The sequence below is a fragment of the Nansenia antarctica genome, assembly GCF_963989245.1.
Source record: "Nansenia antarctica genome assembly, chromosome: 15".
Taxonomy (NCBI): Eukaryota; Metazoa; Chordata; class Actinopteri; order Argentiniformes; family Microstomatidae; genus Nansenia; species Nansenia antarctica.
This window is the reverse complement of record NC_137685.1, coordinates 23,748,940-23,773,493: the sequence shown is the minus strand read 5'-3', so window position 1 is coordinate 23,773,493 and position 24,554 is coordinate 23,748,940. Positions and strand designations below refer to the sequence as shown.

The following is a 24,554-nucleotide window of genomic DNA, read 5'->3' as shown; positions in this document are numbered from 1 at the left end:
CAGCAACAGGCATCTGGGAAGAGAGTCAAGAGCAGCAGCATTGGTCCATTCCCTAGCTACTAGACAAGTATCTAAACTACCTGGCTGGTCTAATCCCATTGACATATCTTGTCAAAACAATGTTCCATTTCAATATACAGTAGCTTGTTCTGGATGACAGTAACGCGCTAGCTAGTTAGCTATGTTGACAGTAGAGTTCTAGATGATGTTACATTACCTGCGTGGGTGCCTCATCTGTACTTTGTCCTCCTGGCTCTCCATGGTGCTTCACTAGTGGTTGACTTCTCCTTAGCTGCTTAGCTAAGTGTGCTAGTCTCAGACCCCAGCTAGCGGGTCAACTCTTCAAGCTTCTATAAAACAGAATCTGGTCCCCAGCGCTAGCCAGCTAGCCAGCAATGATAACCTGTTATAGCCTCAGTGAACTTCCTTCATTCGTTGTTCATTGTTACGCGAGGTTTAACAACTGTAAGCGAGTCCTTCAGCTACTGGAACCTCATTCTAGGCTCCATCCTCCTGTTTTTGGCAACTTTGGACTTGTTCGACTATTTGCTTGTAACCAGTCGTCTTGCCTTGACATTCAGTGTAAACCAGGAAGAGAAGAGCGCTACAACGACGCTAGGCGCGGAAAGGCAGAAGACAGATTGAACAAAGACTGGCGTGGGCATAACCAGCAGAGGGCGCTGCGAGGTGCATCCATCTGTAGAACCCGCAGTTTTATGACAGTCCCACAGCCACATCTTACAGCTCAAAGGTATAAAAGGCTATTTTTGTTATTATTAGCATTTATTATAATAAATATTATTACAGATTATAATATATATATTATATTTATATATAATAATTAATATTTCTTAAATCCATATGGCAATGTTCCCTAGAACCGCCAGAGGGTGCTGCATATACCTAACCAACGGGTCAAATTTACCCTGCGCCTGGCTACGACATTTCTAGTATCCTAGCCTACAAAAAAGGCATTGTGAATGTTTCAAGTCATAAAATGGTGTTGGTCCTCTTGTTTTATAATTTAAGTATATTTAAGAACACTAATCGGTTTGCCTGGATCGGCCTATGTTGCAACACAATGGACGTAACGAAAGCAAGCGCACAATTTCACCTAATCAATTATTAATTTAGTCTTTCCAACAATGTGTGAGAGAATATCACCAAGAAACTTGAGGTAACAATTAAAGTGTTCTTATTCACAACATCATATTGTAGGCTAATAGTTAATTCATTAATTTATTCATTTCCGCACTTGAAACAGATATTCAGCAGACTGCTTTGCTGCACTTGGCGGAGGTTTTGTTTTGTTTGCATTGTCTTCACCATCCAGGTCATTCTCCTGTTCTCCTCTTCTGTGCCAGCGTGGACGAAAGGCACAGAGACTCGCGGTGCCTGATGCCATCCACTCTGCCCGCAGCTCCTGGGCCAGCTCAAGCATGAAGGCTTGTTAGGCATGTACTGCGTGAACCAGCACCTTGCTTTTGTCGGGAACAGCTGTTCGTCCACGGTGATGTACTGCCCTGGCTTGGAGCATGAAATGCAGTTCTGAATCTCTCCCACACTAGCCACAAGCGCCAACCTGTCAGCGGTCAAACAAACTTTTTTATCAGTTTTATCTTACTGAAAGATCTCACACCACCAGCAACAGTCACAGGCAGTGTGCAAAATATATACGTAAAACAGTGCACACTTCACCAAAAATGCTGTGCAGTTGCATCTTACAAATTGCATTCAGGAGACAGCCTCTTTCACACATACAAGCCTTCCCAGTAGATTCCATGCAATTTCCAGGGTTGGTGTACGTCTGAAAGCGACTGACCAGGGCAATACTCAGGGCAATGTTCAGGCTTCCGTTCACACTTACTGCGACACGGTACTTTCCATGGAATTATACATGGTCTCGACCACCAAATCGCATTCAGACATACGTCGACCCAGGAAATTGCATGGAATCTACTGGGAAGGCGTGTGTGTGTGAAAGGGGCTTATAATTCCATGCAATTTACCCGGTCGCTGTATGTCTGAACGGAAGCCTGAACATTGCCTGGTCTGTCTCCTTTCACAGCTGTCCTGCATCACGCAACCAGCAGGGCAGAGCACATAAGAACTGCCCCAGACTCTGAATATTGATACCGCTAAATATAATTCCACAACTGGACACTACTTAAGTTCCAACAATAGTGGAGGTATGATATATGGCAGATATATATGGTATATGACAGTCTCACCGGCTCCACGGCTCTTTGGTGGAAAGGCATTTTTAATGAACGAGCAAAGTCAAAACACGAAGATCTAGCTAAAGTAACTAGCTTACTATATTGTTGTCTTAGCAGTTGGTAAAAGAACAGGATTAAAATAAATACATATGAGCAATAACATATAGTACTGCTTGCTACAGCAAGCACAATAAAAAACAACTTGTTACATCTGAAGCTACAATACTGGGACCATTCGTGACTGGGCTACAGGCAATCAATGACTAGGCGAACGTGTGTGTAGTAAAACATGAATAAAGTTGAATTGTATGCATTTCAAGTGACATCTTTGTAATCATGACGACGTAGACATGTCTAAGAATGCATTTCACCATATAAATTCCCCAAATACTGAAAATGCCACCACTCATCCGTGATCACTTAGCCGAGGTGCTACTGCTGAAGAGAATCAAATAGAGTGTAAAAAAGCAGCATCCGCACACTCAAATGTTCAAAAAACGTTGTTTATTGCAGCTTTTGGTCTCTTCAGGCTATCGGACCATGTAAACAACAGCTGTATGACGAGTTTGTATGACACAGTTTGACGAGACTGAAGAGACGCGCAATGCATTTTGGGGAAGTTGAGTATGAAAAGTATCCTCACGCCGCATACTCAGAAATGTTGGCGAATCTAGTATACCAATCGGGCATTTCTCATACTAAATTTCACATACTATGCAGTGTGACCGCACTACATAACCAAATCTACGTCATACACTATTTTGCCCAACTAATTTACTCCATCCTCATCGTCTTTCTCACCTCTTCCTTCACTTCCACCCTCCCTGAACAATCTGTCACTTGAAGAGGGCTCTGGCTCCGTAGAGTGCACATGATGTGCACAGCCACATTTCAGTTATCCTACCATCTTGTTGACTTCAATTAACTTTTGACATGTCAACACAATGCTGCTCAACTCCTTCTTCAGCTGGTAGTAGGATTGGTTCATTAGGGGTATGGGGGGGGTAATAGACTGGTTCATTAGGGGTATGGGGAGGGTAATAGACTGGTTCATTAGGGGTATGGGGAGGGTAATAGACTGGTTCATTAGGGGTATGGGGAGGGTAATAGACTGGTTCATTAGGGGTATGGGGGGGGTAATAGACTGGTTCATTAGGGGTATGGGGAGGGTAATAGATTGGTTCATTAGGGGTATGGGGGGGGTAATAGACTGGTTCATTAGGGGTATGGGGGGGGGTAATAGACTGGTTCATTAGGGGTATGGGGGGGTAATAGATTGGTTCATTAGGGGTATGGGGGGGGTAATAGACTGGTTCATTAGGGGTATGGGGAGGGTAATAGATTGGTTCATTAGGGGTATGGGGGGGTAATAGACTGGTTCATTAGGGGTATGGGGGGGGGTAATAGACTGGTTCATTAGGGGTATGGGGGGGTAATAGATTGGTTCATTAGGGGTATGGGGGGGGTAATAGACTGGTTCATTAGGGGTATGGGGAGGGTAATAGACTGGTTCATTAGGGGTATGGGGGGGGTAATAGACTGGTTCATTAGGGGTATGGGGAGGGTAATAGACTGGTTCATTAGGGGTATGGGGGGGGTAATAGACTGGTTCATTAGGGGTATGGGGGGGTAATAGATTGGTTCATTAGGGGTATGGGGGGGGGTAATAGACTGGTTCATTAGGGGTATGGGGGGGGTAATAGACTGGTTCATTAGGGGTATGGGGGGGGTAATAGACTGGTTCATTAGGGGTATGGGGGAGGGTAATAGACTGGTTCATTAGGGGTATGGGGGGGGTAATAGACTGGTTCATTAGGGGTATGGGGAGGGGGTAATAGACTGGTTCATTAGGGGTATGGGGGGGGTAATAGACTGGTTCATTAGGGGTATGGGGAGGGTAATAGACTGGTTCATTAGGGGTATGGGGGGGGGTAATAGACTGGTTCATTAGGGGTATGGGGGGGGTAATAGACTGGTTCATTAGGGGTATGGGGGGGTAATAGACTGGTTCATTAGGGGTATGGGGGGGGGTAATAGACTGGTTCATTAGGGGTATGGGGGAGGGTAATAGACTGGTTCATTAGGGGTATGGGGGGGGTAATAGACTGGTTCATTAGGGGTATGGGGGGGGGTAATAGACTGGTTCATTAGGGGTATGGGGGGGTAATAGACTGGTTCATTAGGGGTATGGGGAGTCAGGGCTGCTGAGCCTGAAGCTCCATCTGTGGAATGAGGAGAGAAATATTAAGAATTTTCTGTGAAGATATTAGCTAGCTAAGCTTCGTTGACATTTCACTGCTTACATTACTCGCTAATGGAACAAAAGTAATGTTAGCCTATGGACTAATTAGCTAAGCCAGGGCTCGACAGTGCGACTGTTTTGGTCGCATTTGCGAGTTAATATATTTCTGTGCGACTTGGAAATACATTCAATCGCACCAGTGCGACTAACTGCTGAACTACTGTCATGCGCAGTCAAACCTATGTGTATAAGCGATGAGGGAATGAAAACAGTGAACAGAAACGCGTGTCGCAGAAATGCTTCACGCGAGTCCTATATGCTTAAAATGCGCATAATGGGTATATGGGATACAGCTCTCATAGTTCGTAGCGCTGTGTTTTGTTAGCCGCTAGCTGCTAGCAGCGGTTGCTTCCGGTTTCATTACAAAGAGGTTAACCCTATATGTGCCTGATGTCTAACATTCAAATGACTCTAACTTCATCTTTTTTCGGATTTCAATGTATGACACATCATTTGAAAGTTTATGATCCGTAGTTCCAATCCACAACACGTCACATTTGAAAGTGTTTCTGTAATTTTTTTACATTTGAAAGTGTTTTGTTTATATATATTTATATTATACAATTTACCAGTCATATTCTGGAATGTGTCTAAATGTTAAAGTTCCATAAGTATAAGCAAAATAAAGTAACAGTTTGTAAATAAATAGTAGCATTTGAAACAAACAAACAAAACGAACCGTGAACCGTGACCCAAAACCCGAGGTTCATACCGAACCGTGGGCCAACTGAAATTAAGATTCTTACTTCCCCTTTACATTGTGTGAGTCTCCATTTTTATTACGGCCAAGAGCCGGTTATGATCATTTTGATATGTTATGATTATGATAATTTGTTGTCGTTGTTGACGAAAATTGCGCAATTTTCATTGTGCTACTGAAATTCTTGGTGTGCTACTAAATTTTTCAACATGGTAGCACAGTGCTACCTGGGGAAAAGGTAAGCGTCAAGCCCTGAGCTAAGCTAACAGGTTAATTTCCACCACCACTCAGACTACACCTACCTTCTGTTATGAAAAATTGGGTGACATACTGTTGCCCTTTGTTTTCTCTATCCTGTTTTTCTTTGTGTTCTGGAACCCCCCCCATATGGTGCCCCTGGCTGTAGCACTGCACTTTACTTTATATTGTCTTGTCACCATTGCTGTATGTCAGGGAATGTAGAATTCTCCACCATACTGAGAACAAATCAACCTTGATACTATGGCGATTACAAATAAATCAATACAATTAGGCACACATGGAGAGAATAGTTTATTCATGAGAACGTAAAAGCAATGGTCATATCAGTAAAGAACATCAGACCAGGAAAGAACAACGGGGAGACAGCTGAAAGAGAGAAGAACATCATATAAGACATTTAGGAGACACTCGCATCCATAGCAACTTGAGCAGTGAAAGCATTATTTTTTGTATTGTATATGGTACCAGTCCCATGCTCTACCAACTGACACACACAGGACACTCAAAGTTATAAAGTTATATATTTATAATTAATAATAATTAATTATTATATATTTCACTTCATGTAGTCTTGCGATACCAGACTTTGCTCAATCCAAATATGGACACATTGATAAAGGTAACATTACTTTATATCTGTGATAAGGAAATCAAGAGAATATTGATATACATCTCCAGAGGAATGGACAAGACATTCCTTGTCCTGGAGGGCTGCTTTGTGCTCAGCCTTTTGTATCAGCCAGACGCAGTGTTAACCAGATTCCATTAATTGTCCGGGGCCCAGTTTCTTTGTACAAATCTTCGCAGCCAACATTGTGTTTGATTATGTAGAGGACTGACGATCAAACATCACTTACAGTTGTTAACTCTCCTGTGACTGCGTTGTCGGGAGAAAGTTACCCTATTAGCTACGAAGCATTGGGAAACTGGGCCCAGGCTGATGATTAGACAAGTGTTTCAACACTCAGCAGCTTGGGACAAAACCCTGTGCATTATGCCTACCCAAGGGCGAGTTGACTACTGGCCATGGAGATAAGAGTAAACTAGATGTCTCACTGGTGATGAAATACTCACAGCGGTTTATTCAGCAGATGGCCTGACACTTTCAAAAATGCCAGCATCCCTCATTGCTCTGAACTCCTTGTCAGCATCGTACGACTTGTAGAAGTCTGCATAGGCCTGTTTCCTGGGCTCTGTTACACCATACTGTGAAGACAACAATATCTTATTAGAAAGATGAGCTTCCTCCTGTTGAAGTATCATCATACGTGTTCCCTTAACTTTCTGTTTAATCAACGACTAATAATTCCATGGTGGATTTAACCCATTGTCCTTTCACAACCATCAACTTAACACCACATGTACACTAAGAACTTCCTCAATTTCAAACCTGTTTGACTGCCCCATTGAATATACAGTATGCATGGTGAGCGTGACCCCATGGCTGAAACATGAGTCCTAATCTAAATAGGTAGAGTGTATATATTATATAAATATAAGAGTACATTTCACAAATTCATACTACAGCATCTACTGTTCTCTATGCATGAACATAAGCAGCTACGGGTGTGGTCTTGCAGCAGACTTGAACCAACCTTGAAGGCTGCGGCAGCTACCAACGAGAGGGCGAAGGCGATGGGCAAGTGGAACCGCAGACGCTTCCCCAGGAGGTTTCGCATGACGGGCTTTGCCAGAGACATTATGGAACACCTAGAAATTGCAGAAGAAATGTGAGAAATCCATAGTAATGTCGTACGTTCAGTGAGTCATAATGCTTTGAAGTTTGCTGTTATAATGGTGCATTGGCAAATACTTCTAGCTACACATGTCTGTCTAAGGTCAGACATTGCCAATGTGTGTGACGTCCCCTTCAAAAGGACACCAGCCATGAAGATGTCAGTTTGCTTGCTATTAGTTTGAACCATCTCTAAAACGGATTGGCATGTCCATGAAATAATGTTTCCACGCAAATCCCCTTCATATGACATCTATATAAGCTAATAACTTCACATATGACATCTATATAAGCCAATAACTTCATATGACATCTATATAAGCTAATAACTTCATATGACATCTATATAAGCTAACAAACAGCTGCTACACTACACGTCAACACACTGCACCCACACCCAGGCGAGAGGGCACTAACACCTAGCCAATGTTCTCTCTTCTACTGGACAAACCACTAAGAGCCGTAACAACATCACTTATACAGAAAATACACCTGATTCTGTCAATAAACTGGACTGGTTCTGACCAGGGGACATGTCGCAGCTTCGTGCTAACACACATTGGCTAGCTCGCTAAGCAGCATTACGGTAAGGTAACCCTAAAATAACATCTGACCGGGCAACAGGCGAGTATCAAACGTATCACCCACGTACAGTTATCTTCATTATAATGTATCAAATAGAACATGTTGAGTCAACATTGTCAATGGACTTCATACTTACAAGTACAACTCACGACCTTCACCAGATATGCTAGCACACAGCCTTGACTCGATGATCTACCGGAAGAATGACTACAGGTCCCGTTGAGGGACAATCTTAAAGGGGCCAAACCAGGACACCGAGGAGTGTGCCTATCACATTTCATTTGGCGTATTCTGATATTACTTCTGATATTACTTTGACTACATTGTTGCGTAAACCATGAAAAAGTCTTACCTTATTACCGTGGTTGCTTTCGACTGTACAGAGCAGTGATATCATGTGTGCTTTGTATAGGCCTATTGCACATTATTGAAACCACATGATTTTGGACAAGATGAGGCATTCAAACTAATAGTAGTTTAACTATGCCTTATGATATACACCTAACAAAATAAATCTCTTGAGAGTTTTTTTGTATGTATCTGTCACGAAATGAAAATGGGACTAATGCTGATTGAGCTTCGAAGAGAGGGAGGGGGGACATCTCTGTATGCAGATGATGGGACCTATAGATAAGGCGGAGGAATCTGAAATATATACAGAAGAAAATGCAGACGGCAATTGAGAAGGTGGAACAATGGGCCAATGAATAGGGGTTTAAATTATCAATACCGAAAACTCAGGTTATTTTTTTTTCTAAACGATCAAAAGAAATATCTTTGAAGTTATATGGGCATACATTAGAGCAGGTCAATGTAATTAGATTCCTTGGTGTTTTATTTGACGAAAAGTTGACCTGGAAACAGCATACTGAGAAAGTAAAAGATAAATGTAAAAAGGTCAATAATCTGTTAAGATGCCTGGCAGGGAGAGATTGGGGAGCTAATAGAGCATCATTGTTTAATGTATATCAGGCATTGATGAGGGCTTCTTTAGATTATGGATGTTTAGCATATGTCAGCAGCAGTAAGTCATCTGAAAAAGTTGGACGTGCAGCAAACTCAAGGACTATTATGGACTCAAGGACGTGCAACAAACTCAAGGACGATATGTAGTGGAGCATTTAAAACATCTCCAGTAGCTGCAATACAAGTTGAAGTTGGGGAACAGCCACTGTGGATATGAAGAATTAAACTTACGTTAGCATACTGGGTTAATTTACAAGGTCAGAACAGTTCACATCCTACTAAGCCAATCATACAAGACTGTTGGTCATAATAAGACTGACTTTATGAGTTTTGGATGGATGGGGAATACAATAGCTAAACGATATGATTTAGATAAAGTGCAGTATAGTCCAGTAGTTCCACATTCAATGATCCCACCTTGGTTATTTGTAAATCCACTGGTAGATTTAGGTATACAACAAGAACTTCGAAAGAAGTCTAAATATGCGCTGGGAATATAGCACAACATTATATTGGTCTGCACTACCGTGACGGGGTCATCCCTATGTTCCCCGGGTCCTATGTTCCCCGGGTCCTATGTTCCCCGTTTTCTTAGCAAAAAAAAAAAAAAGGGTTCTATGTTCCCCTCTTCCGAAAACTTCCGAAAAAGGGTTCTATGTTCCCCGCTTCCGAAAAAGGGTTCTATGTTCCCCGCTTCCGTATATTCCCCGCCTGCCGTTGTGTCAAGCGACCCCAGGTGTCGTTATGTAGTACTGCATGAGTTTTTTTTTTTTTTTTTTTTTTAAACAACATACACAAATACATAATTATACTGTTTAAAAAAAAAAAAATAATAATAATAACAACATACACAAATACATAATCATACTGTGGATTACTATGTGTACAACATTATTATATGAACAAAATGATTATATGTACAAAACCTTTTGTAGGTAGGACACTATTGGACCTCGGCCCAAATCTAGTACTGAACCTGACCCCCCATGCTAAACCATTTGGAAGTACAGTATACTAGGACTCCAATTCAGACACACTGGGGGGCTGTCACAAATCTACTAACTCTAATCAGCCTGGTCTCACACGGCAGACGTCAGAATTCGACGTTGATGGACAAACATTAATCTGCTCTATTCATACATTAATCTGCTCTATTCAGACATTAATCTGCTCTATTCATACATTAATCTGCTCTATTCAGACATTAATCTGCTCTATTCATACATTAATCTGCTCTATTCAGACATTAATCTGCTCTATTCAGACATTAATCTGCTCTATTCAGACATTAATCTGCTCTATTCAGACATTAATCTGCTCTATTCATACATTAATCTGCTCTATTCAGACATTAATCTGCTCTATTCAGACATTAATCTGCTCTATTCACACATTAATCTGCTCTATTCACACATTAATCTGCTCTATTCATACATTAATCTGCTCTATTCAGACATTAATCTGCTCTATTCAGACATTAATCTGCTCTATTCATACATTAATCTGCTCTATTCATACATTAATCTGCTCTATTCAGACATTAATCTGCTCTATTCATACATTAATCTGCTCTATTCAGACATTAATCTGCTCTATTCAGACATTAATCTGCTCTATTCACACATTAATCTGCTCTATTCACACATTAATCTGCTCTATTCATACATTAATCTGCTCTATTCATACATTAATCTGCTCTATTCAGACATTAATCTGCTCTATTCAGACATTAATCTGCTCTATTCATACATTAATCTGCTCTATTCGTGGTTCCCAAACACATTTATGATGTAGGAACAGGAGGGTGTCAGTGATGGCTGAGGGTGCAAGAGAAGCTTTGCTCCCTCCTTGTACTCTTCACAGCCTGTCAGGGGATCTTCTCTGTGGAGTGGCAGGAACACGGTCCCTTCAAACAGGAGCTGTGGATTCTCTGAAAATAAAAGACATCAAGTATTAAGGTAGGCTATAGATTCCCATCAATATTTTTTATACAAGGTCTTTCAGTAAGACTATTTTACCCAGTGGTGTGCCGTCAGGGCCAGCAAGGCCTTCTCTGCTGGCCTAAACATCATCAGAATATACATTTTATTTAATATATTTTTTCCACAAATATGTATTAATGATTCCCCATAGTCTATTCTCTTCATTTCATAGCTTTCCTCTTGGTTGCGCTGCTTCCAGTCTCCAATTGAGATTTGGAGGGCTGGCCTTTATGTTAGAGCTTTTATCCAATCAAAATGTGTTGCTAGGGGGCTCCCAAATCTGCCCGCCTTCACAACAGACGGTGCCGCGAATTCGACCTGTAACTTAACGTTGGAATGAGAAAAACTGTGGCGTTCCTAGTAAACCTACGTAGATGCGAGCAAAATCAACAACGGCGCCTGCTGGAAGGCTCAATCTGATGTCAGCACCCAGCACGTCTTTTGATTGGATACGCACTATTGAGATGCGTAGCAAGGTAATTTGCGTATCTTTATACCGTCTGCAATCAGCTACAATGGCGGAAGGGGGAGAAGAGGCAGATGTGGTGGCAGATCTTAAAACAACGCCATTTTCTAGAAGAACTTTCCAGGAAAAGATAGACATTATCAGAGAACGGCCAACCCCGACTCTTGCGAGCCTTTCTCAGCGGGGAAAAGGGTTTGTCCGGCACTTTCAGATCGCTAACTACGAGCGGTACCCCTGGCTCACAGGCTCCGAAAGGCACTGCAAATTGTACTGCTGGCAATGCCTGCTATTTGCAACAGATCGATCGGGTGTTTGGAGCCACACTGGTTTTGCAAACTTGAGTTGTCTAACCAAGGGAGCAACGAGACACCAAAGCACGGCTGGGCACTTACAAGCAACGGTGCTTTTGAACACCTTTGGGGACACTCGAGTGGATTTACAGCTCAACAGACTGTACAACAGAGTAATTGAAGTATTCCTGAGGAAAGAAAGGAGGATGGATTTTGTTTTCAAATGAAGTTGTTTTGGTGAGTACAAAGCATTTTATTTTTTTATTTTATTTGTATATATTTTTGTCATTTTATTTCGTTATTTCATTTTATTTTCGTTTCAATATTAACGAATTAATATATAGGTAATTAAAATTCATTTTATTTTCGTTTCAATATTAACGAATTAATATATAGGTAATTAAAATGACAAATATAGGCTTATAAAATAAATGTTTGATGCGTCTGTTGCAGGTTGCAAGAGATGTGGAGATTACGTGGGTGGCGCACGTGAATCAGCTGTGCAGTAAAAGTACTCAAGGAGACTTGTTGAATTGTTTTGTCACGTTTCTTGACGATAAAAGTGCCTTTTATTTAAAAGTTTTGACAGTATCCAAGCGAAGCGATCTTAAAGATCACACTCTTCATTGTAAATGCGGATTTATTGATTAAAAATGCTTCGGAAATATTAATATAACTCTGTTGTACTTGTCTGATTATGTTAAGGTGATGCAACGCCCGGTTATACTGTGTTTCTGTCTAGTTTCTAGAGCCATGGCGTCATAATGATGGTATTAAGAGGTAGAATAATTCAGGTAGGACTGTGTCGGACATCACTGAAGGCCTAGGTGTGAAATGCACCGCCCGCCACTGATTTTACCTGACATGGTAGCCCATATGCCTGTGATTTTCACCGGTTGCCTGTGGTTCCTGTCTTCACCAAGTAGGGTTGGGTTGAGTTGAGTTGGGTTGGGGTTGTCTTCACAAATGACCCAACTCTGATAGTCTTTATATCAAATCTGAGAATGAAATTCAGTATGCTAATTATAAAAGGGGTATGCTATTGATAATATGAATGAATGAATGAATGAATGGTCTTTATTGTCATTGATATAGTACTGGTTTACATAAATAAAGGCTATGTACACTATCCACTATACTATACTGTACAAATAAAACACTGTGCTGTACTCTATGCTATGCTATACCTATTCTAACATTTCCTATTCTCGGCAACCTTATGTACCCTAGGGTTGTCATATTGCACATAGTGTTATTGCACATTCATTTAAAGTGTCGCTGTTTGCAGGCTTGAAATGTACATATCATTGTAGCATGATATGCTAAATGTAGCATATCATTTAGATTGTTTTTAATGTATTGTTTTAGATAATTCATTATTTTAAAATATTATTTTCTTTAGATAAACAACTAAAATAAAAAATCTAAATTAGATGCTATTGATACTGCATAGAAACACATTGATATAATATACTTGTATGTGTCAGGGGACAATGTTGCACTCTGATATTTAGTGTGTCTCTGTTGCGCCCTTCTACTCCGAGTCACCAGAGGGCGTAACACCCCCTATCAATTGTTTTAAGGTCAATCGTAATTGAGCTTGAGTTACAAGACTTCCTCACATACCGGTATGTTCGTAACACATGCGTAGTGACAATGGCTCAAATAATTACTGGAGACCGAGGGGGGAAAATATTAGTTCTGGATAACTTTAGGTACCAGAAACACCGCACAAATTTACAGAATATTCGGTGGCGGTGTTGGAGAGAAGACTGCCGGACAGTTCTTGTTACAAACATCTTTGATGTAGAGGGGGTCAATCCCAACATAGAAGTTCGGGAGGTCCGCGAACATGTGCATGCCCCCGATACACAAATGGTGAACAATGCGCAATTTCGCCAAGTGATTACTGGAGAGGTGGTGAGAGAACCCACAGTACCAATCAAACGCATTTACGATGCTGAGTGCGTAGGTCTACAGCGGGGCCGTCCCATCCAGCGTGGAGGTCGCTGGATGGGACGCTGGATATACATGGATGCTACATTCAAGTCGTGCCCACGCCCATACAACCAAGTATTTACTATACTCGGGGACATTCATGGCTTCGTTGTCCCCCTTGTACATGTCCTCATGGAGCAACGTACAATTGGACACTACCGACAAGTGTTCCAGTGTGTCAAAACGTCACTCAGGAGAATCACCCACCACCTTTGGCGTCCGCGTAAAGTCATCTGTGACTTTGAGCAAGCGCTGAAAACTGCTCTTGAAACGGAGTTGCCACAAGCCAGAATCGGAGGATGCTACTTCCATTTCAACCAAGCCTTGTGGAAGAGGGTACAGGCACTTGGATTGGCTGGTCCATTCCGTCATGACCATCCACTGGCAGCAGTCATCCGCAAGGTTTGTTGTGTTCTGTCTGCACTGCTGTCTGTCCTGTGTTGTTTTGTTTGCATTGCATTTAGAAATGCTCTTACTGTAACGCCAAATCAAATTCCTATATGTGTATGCTTAATGTGTATGCATAAATGGCAATAAACGTTATCTCATCTCTCATCTCATCTCATCTCATCTCATCTCAAGGTGATGGCCTTAGGACACCTGCCTCTGCCTCTGGTCCAGATCAATTTTGATCTTCTCCTCAACCACAGAAACACCAGGCGTGCCCTGATGAACCACCCTGAGTTACAAGACTTCCTTGCGTATGTTCGTAACACATATGTCCATCCTGGAGCGGCCTTCCCACCAGCGATGTGGAATGTGTTCGAAAGAAACATGGAGCAAAGGACCAATAATCATGTTGAATGTAAGTGTAACAATGACAGATCTGAACAAAAAATATATAATTTCATCTAATAACTAAATCTGAAGTATTAAGTTAATTATTTTATATTGTTAATATAATATTGTCTGCTAATTATGGGTTAATTCATTCTTATCCTATCACCTCTGGGCCTGTGCGTATATCGAGGTTTAACTATGAGCCGAAACAAAAATTAACGAAACATCAAACACAGCAGAGGACAGGAGGGCTCTTTAAACAGGTGGACGAGTTGCCACGTACAGGCGCGCTAATGATGATGGACATAACATCAGTCCAATCATGGGCGGGCACCGTGATTGAGAAAGGATTAAGAAAGGATTTAAAATTGTGAAAGGAGGAGACACAGAGGGGAAAATGTTCAATGTCAAAATGTTCATGCCAAACTAATAACATTTAGGGCCTGATTTACTAAGATCCCAAATAACGAATACTAATTGAAGTTCACACACAGGGGAAGTTGAGATATACTTCAAATAAGGCCCGCTATCTTCTACATTGGAAAGATCAACAATCCTCACTGCACACCGTTAGTAGATCAGCCTGCAGATGTAGAACCAGTTTGCACATTAATAGGCCATTAATAGGCTAATAAGTTATAATTCTGTATTTTTGTTCTAGCTTATCATCGTACTCTGAACGATGCTGTCCAAGTGCGCCATCCTTCACTTTGGAAATTCCTTCGGCACCTGAAGGATCAGCAAACGCTTGCAGAGGGTAAACTGGGGATGGCAGACAGAGGCCACGCTCCCCCAACAAGGAGACGGAAGTGGAGGGAGTTGGAGGCCCGTCTACTGAGGCTGAAAGGACAGTACATGCAGGGCCACAGAGATCTGGCTTCGTACTGGAGGGCTGTCAGCCGTAGCGTCCGTATGGGCTAGATTTCCACATTTATTTTGATAGCACTTTGGCCTATGTTGTTGTTATTATTATTGTTATTGGCCTAATTGTGTTATTGTTATTATTATTATTATTGTTATTATTAGTTAGAATAAGCTGTACGCCATTGTTTACGCCATCATGTATGCCATTGTTTACATGTTATTTAGCTCTTTCATTTGTTTTTGCCAAGTTATTGCTGTACCATAGTTTTGTTATTGAAAGATGTCTGTACCTTTCCAGTTTATATGGACCTGGGCCATATTCCACAAAGCTCGATAAAGTTCTAAGCCTCGATAAAGTTCTAAGCCTCGAAAATGTTAGCTTGCGTTCGGTGCCATCAATGTGGCTCAAATAATTCGCTGCTTGGTTGAGCTCCTTCTGAGTCAGATATAATTAGCCTGGTCCCGACCAGGCTAAAACACAGGCTATAGTCATCCGTGCGTCAAAAAAGGCTCACAGGCGGAAACTAAACCCTGAACGAAAGTTCCTCATGTGTCTTTTAGGAAATATTAGTTCCCACTTCACATGAGATAGATAGATTAGATAGTTTGACTGTGTGATAGATAGATAATTTGATATTTTGAAAGTGTGATCGATCGATAGATAGTTTGATTGTGTGATAGATAACTTGATATTTTGAAAGTGTGATAGATAGATAAAGAAAAGTGTAAAAAAAAAAAAAGAAGTAATTGTCTCAACTTGCATTGCCGTCATGACAGCAGTCTGGTGGTGTAGTGGTTAAGGCTGCGGACTCGAGTTCCAAAGGTTGCGAGTTCGAGACTTGACTAAGTCATTCATTTTTTTTTTTTTTTTTACATTTAACCGAAGATTTCATGCAAAGGTTTCAAACACCATTGTAATCGTGTCAGTTCTTGTAAATTAGCCTGCACCATAATTTTATAGCCTACAATACTTTTTTAGATGAGATTTTAGATTAGATTCAGACAACGAAATGCAGTAAAAAGTGCGTCTGTAGAGGGATTCGAACCACTGATATAAAATGACGAATAAATCCTATGGCAGCAGTCAATAACACTAGGCCATTGTGGCGATATGATGGTTTGTAGCCTGCTGCGGATATCACCACAGTAGTAATATTCATTTATTAAAATATGAACATATAACAATAACTGGGGCTAGTATGACCTACGCATTTAATCGGTCAGCAATTTCTTGCCAAACCATTTCCCTCGCCTTGTTAATTGCGGCAGTATTGCACTATTTTACATCTTATTTTTCCGTTTTCATAAAAATCAATAATTCGGAATGCTGCGCAAATGTAGTACCCCTGCAGAGTGGAGTATCTTCATTTCGACAGATCGACACTTCAGGGCTTTTTATGTCTGCGTGCACGCGCCCATATCGAAGATTTGTAAGCCTGTCTTCTGTGAACACTGATGACACAAGGCTGATCCTCATTCGAGGAATCACCTGAGGCTTGAATACCAATCTCGAGGTCCCTGAGCGCCGCATTTAATTATAGCGCCGCTATATTAAGCCACCGTTAGTGAAACGGACCCCTGGGCCCTATTCCATGAAGCTCGATAAAGGTCTAAGCCTCGATAAAGTTTTAAGCCTCGAAAATGTTAGCTTGCGTTCGGTGCCATCAATGTGGCTCAAATAATTCGCTGCTTGGTTGAGCTCCTTCTGAGTCAGATATAATTAGCCTGGTCCCGACCAGGCTAAAACACAGGCTATAGTCATCCGTGCGTCAAAAAAGGCTCACAGGCGGAAACTAAACCCTGAACGAAAGTTCCTCATGTGTCTTTTAGGAAATATTAGTTCCCACTTCACATGAGATAGATAGATTAGATAGTTTGACTGTGTGATAGATAGATAATTTGATATTTTGAAAGTGTGATCGATCGATAGATAGTTTGATTGTGTGATAGATAACTTGATATTTTGAAAGTGTGATAGATAGATAAAGAAAAGAGTGTAAAAAAAAAAAGAAGTAATTGTCTCAACTTGCATTGCCGTCATGACAGCGGTCTAGCTAGCGTAGTGGTTAAGGCTGTGGACTCGAGTTCCAAAGGTTGAGAGTTCGAGACTTGACTAAGTCATTCATTTTTTTTTTTTTTACATTTAACCGAAGATTTCATGCAAAGGTTTCAAACACCATTGTAATCGTGTCAGTTCTTGTAAATTAGCCTGCACCATAATTTTATAGCCTACAATACTTTTTTAGATGAGATTTTAGATTAGATTCAGACAACGAAATGCAGTAAAAAGTGCGCCTGAAGAGGGATTCGAACCACTGATATAAAATGTCGAATAAATCCTATGGCAGCAGTCAATACCACTACGCCATTGTGGCGATATGATGTTTTGTAGCCTGCTGCGGATATCACCACAGTAGCAATATTCATTTATTAAAATATGAACATATAACAATAACTGGGGCTAGTATGACCTACGCATTTAATCGGTCAGCAATTTCTTGCCAAACCATTTCCCTCGCCTTGTTAATTGCGGCAGTATTGCACTATTTTACATCTTATTTTTCCGTCTTCATAAAAATCAATAATTCGGAATGCTGCGCAAATGTAGTACCCCTGCAGAGTGGAGTATCTTCATTTCGACAGATCGACACTTCAGGGCTTTTTATGTCTGCGTGCACGCGCCCATATCGAAGATTTGTAAGCCTGTCTTCTGTGAACACTGATGACACAAGGCTGATCCTCATTCGAGGAATCACCTGAGGCTTGAATACCAATCTCGAGGTCCCTGAGCGCCGCATTTAATTATAGCGCCGCTATATTAAGCCACCGTTAGTGAAACGGACCCCTGTTTACTTAGTAAGCCATATAGTTATTATTACAATATATGTGATGCCAGAGTTAGGACTGATAATTGCACTAGAGCTCATGTGTCAGGATTACCAGGTTTCAGCAGTGAAACAGTAGGCCTCTCCTTATTAGTGCCTGACTACTAAAACACTAGAGTGAAAGAGACTACATCTCTGTATGCCAGGATCCCCCGAGGATTTGATGTGTGCAAGAGGATGTGTCACACTCTATGTGCTACGGATACTGGCTAGTTACTTAGGGATTATATTATGGGATATGTGACACTGTAACCTAGAGACACACTGCGCTGTTACGTGACGTCCTGCCAATGGGATGTACAGTATTGTCTCAGGTTGGCATTTTGATGCTTGGTCTTGGAAACAAACACCATGTTTGCACAAACATTGTTTTTTTGTTGTTGTTGTTGGTTGCAATAAAAGCCTATATTTTGGATTGATATCTCTACTGTATTTATTTGATTCCGTTTGACCAAAATATAGAAAAAATATTTCTTTAATCCATGCATACAATTGCAAATGTTGGGCCGCTACCCACACGTTTAGCTGTGTTGCTCATTCCACAAATGCATGATCCTTACAAGTCATACCTCGTTGTAAAAGTGACTAATCAGCGGGTCATTCCACTAAAGGTGGATCAGTATAGCGGCGCTCAGGGAACTCGAGATTGGAAATCAAGCCTCAGGTGATTCCTCGAACGAGGATCAGCCTTGTGTCATCAGTGTTCACAGAAGACAGGCTTACAAATCTTCGATATGGGCGCGTGCACGCAGACATAAAAAGCCCTGAAGTGTCGATCTGTCGAAATGAAGATACTCCACTCTGCAGGGGTACTACATTTGCGCAGCATTCCGAATTATTGATTTTTATGAAGACGGAAAAATAAGATGTAAAATAGTGCAATACTGCCGCAATTAACAAGGCGAGGGAAATGGTTTGGCAAGAAATTGCTGACCGATTAAATGCGTAGGTCATACTAGCCCCAGTTATTGTTATATGTTCATATTTTAATAAATGAATATTACTACTGTGGTGATATCCGCAGCAGGCTACAAACCGTCATATCGCCACAATGGCCTAGTGGTATTGACTGCTGCCATAGGATTTAATCGTCATTTTATATCAGTGGTTCGAATCCCTCTTCAGGCGCACTTTTTACTGCATTTCGTTGTCTGAATCTAATCTAAAATCTCATCTAAAAAAGTATTGTAGGCTATAAAATTATGGTGCAGGCTAATTTACAAGAACTGACACGATTACAATGGTGTTTGAAACCTTTGCATGAAATCTTCGGTTAAATGTAAAAAAAAAAAAAAAAGAATGACTTAGTCAAGTCTCGAACTCGCAACCTTTGGAACTCCAGTCCGCAGCCTTAACCACTACGCTAGCATGACAGCAATGCAAGTTGTTTCTTTTTACACTCTTTTCTTTATTGATATATCGATTTATCTATCACACTTTCAAAATATCAAGTTATCTATCACACAATCAAACTATCTATCGATCGATCACACTTTCAAAATATCAAATTATCTATCTATCACACAGTCAAACTATCTAATCTATCTATCTCGTGTGAAGTGGGAACTAATATTTCCTAGGGAGGAACTATCGTTCGGGATGTAGTTTCCGCCTGTGAGCCTTTTTTGACGCGCGTCTCACTATAGCCTGTGTTTTCGATTTCGAAGACGTCACTCACTGTGCTACGAAAACTGGCTAGTTACTTAGGGATTATATTATGGGATATGTGACACTGTAACCTAGAGACACACTGCGCTGTTACGTGACGTCCTGCCAATGGGATGTACAGTATTGTCCCATAGGTTGGCATTTTGATGCTTGGTCTTGGAAACAAACACCATGTTTGCACAAACATAGTTTTTTTTTTGTTGTTGTTGGTTGCAATAAAAGCCTATATTTTGGATTGATATCTCTACTGTATTTATTTGATTTCGTTTGACAAAAATATAGAAAAAATATTTAATAATGTGTATATATATATATATCACTGGTGTTCTTTTAGGAATATAAGATTTTCAATTCCATCTCGAAAATGATCTATCTAGGGAGTTATATAAAATGCTGAGACAATACTATGACATTCATTGTGTTCTTCATTATTTCCAAGTCATCTTAAGACCCCCCCCAAAAAAAAAAAAAAAAAAAAAAAAAATCAAACTCTCATGCAGTACCACATAACGACACATGAGGTCGCTTGACACAACGGCAGGCGGGGAACATAGGACCCTTTTTCGGAAGCGGGGAACATAGAACCCTTTTTCGGAAGCGGGGAACATAGAACCCTTTTTCGGAAGTGCGGAACAGGGGAACATAGGACCCGGGGAACATAGGACCCGGGGAACATAGGACCCGGGGAACATAGGACCCGGGGAACATAGGCATGCTCCCGGTATGCTAGCTAACGTTACGTTACGGTCAGTGGTAAGCTAGCTCTAGCCTCTTGTCAAAGCGAAGGTACCTAACGTTTGCCTTTGGTTATGCTACGTTGTCTAATCTAACGTTACACAGCTAAATTACTCTCTTGTGCTAGATAGCTCTAATTTTGGTAGATAGTTACGTTGATCACAGATGTTTACAGCTGGTGACAGGGCTGACATTGATGAAATGAAATCTAAACAAAACCTCTGTCCGTGTCAGGTGAACCATTCCTACTGCCTCAATGCTCCACCACTGACTGCATGGGTTGCTGTGGAAAAGGACGGATTAATCCGATTTGGTCACTGTGTCTGCATGGCAGGATTAGGAGAAGTTTGCTCCCACATAGGTGCCATAACATATGCCCTGCTTGCAGCTGTGAACAGGTATGATTTGATTTGATTCAACAAATGCATTATACATCACAGTAAAGTCATTTGTTAGGGACGTCACGACAAAGTTCGGGACTTATTTCCAGTGTGGTTCGCTTTACTACATCCAATGCAGGCTAGATGGCACTGCATGCACTGAAAAGGCCTGCAGCTGGATTGAGCCCAGTATGGCATCCTTGAAACCAGCTGACTTGTATGCTGAAGCGAGCCAGATAAGGTTTACAAAGGTCCAGCGAAAGAGAGAAGCTGCTGGCTGGGGTGACCTCCCCCCAGCAAAGATACCACCTCCAACCCCTGATGAATGTACAGCATTCTACAGCATGCTGCATGCAACTGAAGACAGGGAGAATAAACCAGTGAAAAGCTGCATCCTGTCTGTTGTCCCTGGCCATGCAGAGAGGTTAACACTAAATAATAATGATTGTTTGGTTTCCCAAAAAATAACTAACATGCCATGCCATCTTTAGACACACTTTATGATAATAATTCATTGCATTTATATGGCAACTTTTCTCAGCACCAATAACAATTTACAATGGTCTTTTCATTCACACTCGGGTTCATACCAAGGGCAGTGCAGCTGAACATCCCTGCACCTTTAAGCCAACTGTACATGCCCCAGTATCGAGCTTTATCAGACAAAGAACTACAGGCAAAGAGTGAAGAGATCTTTACAGGGTTGAGATTTAGGCCACATCAGTCAGTAAATGTGGTCATATCCACATGTCACAAACTTGTTACTAAACCTTATTTATTTCAATAAATATCTCGAAGCAGTCAATTATACAAGCACATCTACGAAAGACCTGTCTAAATACCATAGGCATTGACAGCATTAGTTCATCTCTATTTGGCCAAAACACAAGTGCTGGAACAAGCTTGGCATTCAATGCATCAATGGTGTTTCTAAATGTTCTGCTAGCAGTTGGAACGGAGACTCTAAAGATGCAGCTAAGCAATGCAAGGGGCAGGTTCATTTTGAGTCTCATAAGGGTTAAGACAAGTTGTTGGAAAGGAGAGAGGATTGTACCAGTTGGTAACAGGGAGAAGACAAACATATAAACAATGTGTAATTTGGCATAGGTGGGCATTCCAGTCATTGTTATCACTTTTTCATCATCATTTTCTAAGGTGGCTTCATTAATGTACTTAATTTGATCATGTCCTTCAGCCGACGGTTCTCTTCCCTAAGGTACTTGCATTCCCTCTCTAGTCTTGCAACATTATCCTTGCACCTGTTGTTGTTACACTGCTCAGCCTCAGGAGCAGGTAGCTCTGGCTCCATGTCAGGTAGGCTTTGATCTGGCAGTGCTGGGGCAGCTGCATCTTGCTGCTTCTCCTCACGCTTTTTCATAATTTTGTTGTGCTGCTCGTACCTGTCCATTGCTTTCTCCCTTTTCCTCTTCTTGTTGGGTGATGTGTGCGAGAACACTGATGGAACCCAGTCAGGAGACAAAGGGTCGTCAGATTTGAAACCTATGAATCAAGGCGATAATAACGTTACGGCATTAGTAGCTAGTGCTAACGTTAGCAACCTTTTGGCAAGCCACCTAAACAAACCATGCAGAAATGATTAACGTTAGCTATGTACAGATAATGGCTAAATGCTTTGCAATTGTAGCTAATTATATTAACATTACTTTAGCTAACTTACCTTTGATGAAATGTTCGCTGCACAGACGTGTGTGCTTTGATGGCATCCATTCTTTCTGTCCCGCTCCTGGTACACTTCGTTTGATGGCATTAATCCACACATTTCTCCTCTCTTTATTTTCTTTTTCACTCGGTATCCTATAAAGACACAACCCAGGCCTATCTCCTCGCCGGTTTGTACACCCGATTGCACAGCAACTATCTGGCATGATTGTTTTCTAACCAATGCTACTGTGTTTCCTGGTGCTCTGCAACTTCACGGGCAGTGCCTTTTGCCCGTCAGGTGGGCGTTTCCACTATGCTGTGACGTCACATGAAAGCTATGAATATAGGGAAGTCGTAAACGGATACGTGTAAGACACGCATCGCAAATGAATCTGCTTCTGTATTTTGAGTTTGGGCGTTCACAGCAGTAGTAAATTGAGCTGCAGAGGGTAGATTACAACTTACTTGAATTCATTCGGGACATTTTGAAATATTTATGTATTGTGGTCCGACATCAAGTAAGTATTCTGTGCTGTGTGTTCTAGGCAAGGCACATTTATTTGTATAGCACATTTCACACAACAGGGGCAATTCAAAGTGCTTTACATACATTATTTAAAAATACAGCAAAAGGAGCATAGTAAGAAAATAAAAAATGACAATGAATAAAAGCAAATATAAGAAGTAAATAGATGAAACATTTAATTTAAGACAATAGTTAATGGGAAAAAAAAGACATTGATATAAGTGTTTGTTTGATCATTGAGGTGTTTGTGTTTCCTGGTTCAGGGAGACGGCTGCCCGTTCAGGCACTGCGAGGCGGCCATGGGCAGCGAGGTGGTGTGCAGCCTCTGGGAGGAGAGACGCTGCTTCCGCCCCGTCTGCAAGTTCCGCCACAGGGAGATGAAGGTTAGGGACCGACCTAGCAAAAACTCTTAGGGGGCACTGTAGGGCTGCAACGATTAGTCGACATAATCGACGACGTCGATCATAAAAACTCGTCGACGTGGAATTGTAGTGTCGACTAATCGTATAAAAATTAAAAAAAAATAAAAAAATTTACGGGAGCCATGCAAGAATCAGCTGGGTAAGTTTTAGCTAACGTTATATTGTTAGGGTCGTAATGTTTATGTTAGCTTTACTGTTACATGTTGGAAAACAACGTCTATATGGACAGGGCTGTACATGCTATGAGCGTTTGTGCTATTAATTTATTTGCCCTGTGGCACGCGTGTGACAGACAGAGGCGCTTGTATGTAACGTTACGTAGCAGGGGTTTTCCATGTTGAAGCCAGGAGAACGCGAGATGAAATGAAGTGAGGGGTGGTCGCTATTAAAATACCAGGTAGTCATGGTGGATGATCATGAATGATGCTTGATAAGTGAATGCTATTTCAATTATGTTGAGTCCACCAGCGAGCTGTCTGTAAGATAAACAGCGCCAAGCGTAGCCTACTAACGTGAGCTGTCTGTAGTCTAGCCAGCAATGCTAGCTAGCCAATCAACTAGCTCTGTGAGCAGCTGTAGCTTGGCGTAACGTTAGGTTAGATAGCTAGTTAAGCCGGATTTATGCTTCTGCGTCGCCATTTACGCGCAGCGAAAAGCCACACGACTAATCGGAAAAATAATCGACAGATTAGTCGACTACCAAAATAATCGTTAGTTGCAGCCCTAGGGGGCAGATCAAAATACTTATTTTGAAATGCCTCTGAAATATCCCCTTAAAGCTTTGCCCACTCGAGACTGTTGCGTGTCTTGAGTGGCCATTTATAGAGGGATATAGAAAGACCCTCTCTTCAAACCAGGTTCAGGGGCTTCATCCTCGCCCCTGGACGTGTCGGGAGGAACACTGGTCTAACCCTCACGGACAGTAACCTGAGCTTTCCCCATCCATACATACATTGCAACACATCACAGGCATGTTGCATAACATGTTCTTCTCTTTCTCTACTGTAGAAAAACAGAAAGCAGATTGCATGCTACTGGGAGAACCAGCCTACCGGCTGTCAGAAGCCCCACTGTGCCTTACACCATGAGAAACCCCGCTTCGTAGACGGAGCCTGGGTCTATCCAGCC

General features: G+C 41.5%; 2 protein-coding genes across 3 annotated transcripts in view; both read right to left on the bottom strand.

The window, feature by feature from the left end:
* LOC308170702 (serine/threonine-protein kinase 4-like) overlaps positions 1-611 on the bottom strand; it is a 37,577-nt gene extending 36,966 nt beyond the window's left edge. For both annotated transcript variants that reach the window (XR_013937798.1, XM_080545532.1), the window contains exon 1: positions 218-611. Coding sequence is in view for 1 of the 2 variants with exons in the window: in XM_080545532.1 (XP_080401658.1) it covers positions 218-261 (44 nt within the window). In the remaining variant the exon portion in view is untranslated. The remainder of the gene's footprint in view (positions 1-217) is intronic.
* Positions 612-5,760: 5,149 nt separating this feature from the next.
* On the bottom strand, positions 5,761-8,001 carry cox6c (cytochrome c oxidase subunit 6C). Its single transcript, XM_080545897.1, has 4 exons — positions 7,939-8,001; positions 7,078-7,192; positions 6,557-6,688; positions 5,761-5,848 (listed from the first exon to the last, which is right to left on the bottom strand). Exons 2-3 carry the CDS (start codon positions 7,180-7,182, stop codon positions 6,563-6,565), a joined length of 231 nt encoding a protein of 76 aa, XP_080402023.1. The 5' UTR covers positions 7,183-7,192; positions 7,939-8,001; the 3' UTR covers positions 5,761-5,848; positions 6,557-6,562.
* Between the last annotated feature and the right edge of the window lie 16,553 nt (positions 8,002-24,554).

Bases quoted from the DNA above. Each gene is read 5' to 3' on its own strand.
- cox6c (XM_080545897.1), bottom strand. From the start codon at position 7,182: ATGTCTCTGGCAAAGCCCGTCATGCGAAACCTCCTGGGGAAGCGTCTG. The intron at 6,689-7,077 runs GTTGGTTCAAGT...TTGTCTTCACAG, and splicing joins TAGCTGCCGCAGCCTTCAAG to TATGGTGTAACAGAGCCCAG.